At 43.7% G+C, this 5,493-nt stretch overlaps 1 protein-coding gene across 1 annotated transcript; it reads left to right on the top strand.

Moving 5' to 3' along the window:
* The first annotated feature begins 2,566 nt into the window (after positions 1-2,566).
* LOC104933187 (histone H2B 1/2) lies at positions 2,567-3,636 on the top strand. The gene has a single exon (XM_019267567.2). It carries the CDS (start codon positions 2,610-2,612, stop codon positions 2,985-2,987), a length of 378 nt encoding a protein of 125 aa, XP_019123112.1. The 5' UTR covers positions 2,567-2,609; the 3' UTR covers positions 2,988-3,636.
* The last annotated feature ends 1,857 nt before the right edge of the window (positions 3,637-5,493 follow it).

Here is a 5,493-nt window from a genome sequence, read left to right as displayed (position 1 = left end):
TGTCTTCTCTTTACAGAGGGACAGTCGTGGACTTGTTTGTCGGTCCACCAGCTCTGCAGACAGACTTTACAGAAGCTGTGGCTACACGACAGGATGACAGGATCTTTAAAGATGTCGTGGCAGACAGAGCAGCAGAGATCTTCCTCTAATCTGGAAGCCATTGAGTCTGAGAGCAGCTGCAAACAGCACACAGCAGCTGGTCAAAGTGACTTTCACTTTCAGTCTTTGCTGTCGTCAAACTCTTGTTCAGTTTTTGGATTCAGCAGCTGCTTGAGGGCTCAGTTCCAGAGTCCCAGAGGTTCCCAGAGTTCCCGAGTTAGTTCCCGACAGAGTTCCCAGAGTTCCCAGAGTTCCCAGAGTTCCAGTTCCCAGTGTTCCCAAGTTCCAGTGTTCCCAGTGTTCCCTCCTTATCTGTCCTGTCTCCGAGTGGTTTTGGTCTGAAGGTGAATCAGCGTCTCTCTCTCTGTCAGTGACGCCACAAAAAACCTGTTTCGTGGTTCATGGACAGGTGAGTCACCTGGGGGCGGAGTTCTTCCGAGCCGAGAAACTCACTGCTGACAGTTATGAGGCCTTATCAAATTCAATCAGATTTTATTTGTTCCAGCCAAAGTCACAAATTCCATTTTCCTCTGAGGCTTTACAATCTGTACAGGAGTGAACACCCTCTTGCCTTAGACCCTCGGTTCCAGTGAGGAACAACTTGGCCCACAAAAACCTTTAACAGGAAGGTTGAAAGAAACCTCAGGGAAGAGCCACAGAGGAGGGGATTGATCCCCTCCCAGTACGGGACAGACGTGCAATGGATGTCAGTGTACAGAAACAAATTCAACACAACATATGTACAATTACAATGACTGATTAAATGACAATGAATTACATGACTTATAAAATGTACAATGACTTACACTGATGCTAAAATGACAGTGAATTATAATGAATGATAAAATGCCAATTGAATAACAAGACTGATTTAAAATGACAATGAATTACAATGATGATAAACTGACAGTGAATTATAATGAATGTTTAACAAATGGACAACAATGAATTACAATGACTGTAACATCCACTGAATTACAATGACTGATTAAACTGACAGTGAATTACATGGAATTGATAAAATGACAATGAATCACAATGATGATAAAATGGACAATGAATCACAATGACTGATTAAAATGACAATGAATTAATGCTGATAAAATGACAATGAATTACAAATGACTGGATTAAGAATGACAATGAATTACAATGAACTGATAAAAATGACCATGAATTACACGGACTGATAAAAGGACCTGAATTACAATGACTGTTAAAATGACAATGAATTACAATGACTGATAAAATGGACAATGAATTACAATGCAATGATAACATGACAATGAATTACAATGGACTGATTAAAATGACACTGAATTACAATGAATGATTAAACTGACCATGAATTCCAATGGAATGATAAAATGAAATGGAATTACCAATGACTGATAAAATGACAATTGAATTACAATGAATGATAAAATGACAATGAATTACCAATGACTGATTTAATAAAATGACAACGAATTACACGACTGATAAAATGACAATTGAATCCACAATGAATGAAAAAAATGATTACAGTAACAATATGGTAGTAATAATAATAACTTAAAGTTATCAACTCTGCTCTGAATGAGCCACAGCCTGGAATCCAGGGCCTCCCCGACTGTTGTGAGACTTTCTGTACCCTTCATTGATAAATTCCACTTTACCCGAGCACTTATTTCACCTCCTCTTCTGATCCTTAGTGTTGTCCTGTCTAGCCCTCAAGCGGCAGGAACGCACCCGGTTCCGGTGCTCCACAATCCACTGGACCGACCCGAGAGGACTCACTGACCGGACCGAGTATACAGGCTATTTTGGCCAATTATTTTTATTTCATAAAACATATTCTTTATTCTTATGTTACAGTTGATGCAAAAAAGAAGGAGGGCGAGCCTGAACAAGTTTTATGTTCCGTTTCAGAAGATTAAATAAAATCATTTTCATCTATAAACCGCTGGTTATGCTCTATTTTTTGAGAATTTTCCAACAACATATATGTGGAGGGTACTCCTTGAAGTGACAAGAAGGCTCAGGGTGTTACTCAAGCCCAAACATTCATCTGCAGTTCTGTTCGTTATTATTTAGTTATTATGAGTCCAGACATGGTCAGTAACTGAAGATGTTGGTCAGAGTTCCTGCAGCTGTGCTTGGAGAACAGGATGGTGTCGGTTCAGGGATTGTTTCCACTGATCCGGTTCATGATGACAAGGATCCTAGTGGTTTGGTTTGAGGGTAGAAGCTCTTCCAGAACCTCCAGAACCGTTTTCCTGACTGTGGCGTTAAAGATCTTCCTAACTTTACATTAATTGTACGTTCAGCTGTGATTCCTGAAACATGCAGAACAAATAAAGAACAACAACACAGCCATGCAGCAGTCTGACACTTCCGCATAGTTACTCGTTGACGCGCTGAGAACGCACCAATCAGAGCGCGGCGGCCGCGCAGCCTCATTTGCATGCGGTGTTGTTAAAGGCAGACAGCGCAGCGTGAGCGGCACGTAGCTCCGCACGGACAGCAACATGCCTGAACCACAGCCGAAGACAGCGCCCAAGAAGGGCTCCAAGAAAGCGGTGACCAAGACCGCCGGCAAGAAGGACAAGAAGCGGAGGAAGACCAGGAAGGAGACGTACGCCATCTACGTGTACAAGGTGATGAAGCAGGTCCACCCCGACACCGGCATCTCCTCCAAGGCCATGGGCATCATGAACTCCTTCGTCAACGACATCTTCGAGCGGATCGCCGGTGAGGCCTCCCGGCTGGCCCACTACAACAAGCGCTCCACCATCACGTCCAGGGAGATCCAGACCGCCGTCCGCCTGCTGCTGCCCGGGGAGCTGGCCAAGCACGCCGTGTCCGAGGGCACCAAGGCCGTGACCAAGTACACCAGCTCCAAGTAACCAGCTCTGCTGCCTCCACACTAAACACAACGGTTCTTTTAAGAGCCACACACTCCGACCACAGAGCAAAGCTCCGTTATAACATCTGACTTAAAAAAAAATGTTTAACTGCACAGCAACAAGCTCTGAGCTGCAGGTGAACATGATGAGAGAAGACCCAAAGAAAGTTTGATGCAGATTTGCAGCATAAGATGATTTTTAACACCTGTGGTGTAACTATGCAACACTTTACATGTACACCATCATTCTGGGCTGACAAAGGGTGTTTGGATCAGAACAGTGAAATGTACAAAACAGGTCAAAATATTTGTGGTCATGCTCTAAATATAATTATGAATTTGGAAAGTGTGGCTTGTATGTAGAGGTTTCTACTTATTTCATGTATTTACCATCTGTAAGGGCCAGTTATTAATCAGTAAGTTAAGACAGTTAAATTGATAACTTCATTATAATTCATACCAGGTTTAGAGTATGTTGGTTTAGTCATGTGTAAAAGGTTACAAACGTTTCTCTGCTCTGAAGTCTGTCAGTATAGTGGTAACCATGTGTACAGTACTTTGAGTAAACGTTTTAAAGACAAAGGAAGCTGTCATGTCTCGTCTGACTGCAGAAGTGGAACCATAAAGAAAGAAGAGTTTATTACACCATCTTTACTTTGTACACATTTATATTAATGTTTTATTTTGTCATGTCTTTAAGTGGCACATGCACCATGTTCTTAAATCTGAATTTTCTGCTGTCAGAACACTTAGTGAACTCAAATGTAATGTGTATATATATACACATATATATACACACACACACACACATTACATATTAACATTATTACAGAAATATTGTCGGTTCTTAATAGTTACTTTTTCCATAAGTTGTTTTTTTTTTGTATACTGCAGTATTGTAACAAACAATTTCCTCTGGGATTATTAAAGTATTTCTGATTTTAATCGTAAGTGTAACTATATTATATGAGACATGTTTTCCCAGCAGGTAGCTGATGTTTAATAAATGTACATAATAACTGTCTGTGTGGGCGGGGTTAGTTTGAATGTTCAAATGTGTGTCTTTCATTGGCTGTATCACGTGCACTCACTGGACCAATCAGCGCTCTCCGCTCTCCGCCGTGTGCTATAAAGACTCTGCAGCGACACTCCGCATGTTCACTTCCCGACAAGGAAACAATGGCACGAACCAAGCAGACAGCGCCCAGTCTTCATGTCATCCAACCTCGACATCCCAGCTGTGAGTCCCTGAGTAAATCCTTCAGAGCCCAGAACAGAGAGACACAATCAAACCTCTCTCGGATTTGTCAGGAAGCTGTGTCTCTTCCCTCTCTCACACTGGTCAGATCTTCAGACAGGATCAGTTTTGGATGAGCACGTGTTTGGATCCAGAACCACGGAGTGTAGGAGACCATGTCATTCATGTTGCTCCAGATGTTGAAGGTCAGGTTGCCCAGGTGTTGGCTCTCGTCTTCAGAGCTCCTGAGGCGCTGTGGATCATCCAGCGGGGGCGCTGCTGACTCTTTGCACTGCAGCCTTGTAGTTGTGCAGGAAATGGACGTCTTCAGCTCTCAGCTCGTCCTCTGTGGCTCTGACGGGTGTCTGAAAGAGCTGCTATCTCTTCTGCTCAGAGCCTCCATTTCTCCTCTATCATCTGACTCTTTCTTCCTCTTCCCTCAGCTGCAGGTCCATCCCTGGCCTCCTCTTCCTCTTTAGACAAAGTGAAGCTCTTATTAAACTGCTTAATCTGCCTCTCTGTGCGTCGGCTGGACCTTCATGTGTTTCTGCTGTTTGATCCAACTTCACTTTGAACTTCTTCAAAACCTTACTCTCTTTTAAGGGCTTCCAGGTTTCTGAAGGTTCTCTCTGTGTTGTCGTGCAGCTTCATCGATGGTTGAATCTGTGGTCGCTTTGTTCTGATCTCTGCAGACGACCACACCGCTGTTGATGGTCCAGACAGAAGAGTTGAGTCTCTTCAGAGTGCAGACTGCAGAGGAGCCTCTGAAGACTCTGATCTCTCTCCAAAAGAAGGCCTCACAGAGGTTCTTTAGAGCCAGTTAGGAGGAAGGCGTCCTTTGAATGTCTTCTTTACAGAGGGACAGTCGTGGGACTTGTTGTCGGGTCCACCAGCTCTGCAGACAGACTTTACAGAAGCTGTGGCTACACGACAGGATGACAGGATCTTTAAAGATGTCGTGGCAGACAGAGCAGCAGAGATCTTCCTCTAATCTGGAAGCCATTGAGTCTGAGAGCAGCTGCAAACAGCACACAGCAGCTGGTCAAAGTGACTTTCACTTTCAGTCTTTGCTGTCGTCAAACTCTTGTTCAGTTTGTGGATTCAGCAGCTGCTTGAAGGCTCATTCAGAGTTCCCAGAGTTCCCAGAGTTCCCAGGTTCCCATGTTCAGTTCCCAGAGTTAGTCCAGAGCTCCCAGAGTTCCAGAGTTCCAGAGTCCCAGAGTTCCCAGATCCCAAGTTCACGTTCCAGTGTTCCGAGTTCCCGTGTTCC

This window comes from Larimichthys crocea, chromosome XX (assembly GCF_000972845.2).
Source record: "Larimichthys crocea isolate SSNF chromosome XX, L_crocea_2.0, whole genome shotgun sequence".
NCBI lineage: Eukaryota > Metazoa > Chordata > Actinopteri > Sciaenidae > Larimichthys > Larimichthys crocea.
This window is presented reverse-complemented; position numbering and strand designations above follow the sequence as displayed.

Excerpts from the sequence above, each read along its gene's own strand:
- LOC104933187 (XM_019267567.2), top strand. The coding sequence starts at position 2,610 with ATGCCTGAACCACAGCCGAAGACAGCGCCCAAGAAGGGCTCCAAGAAA.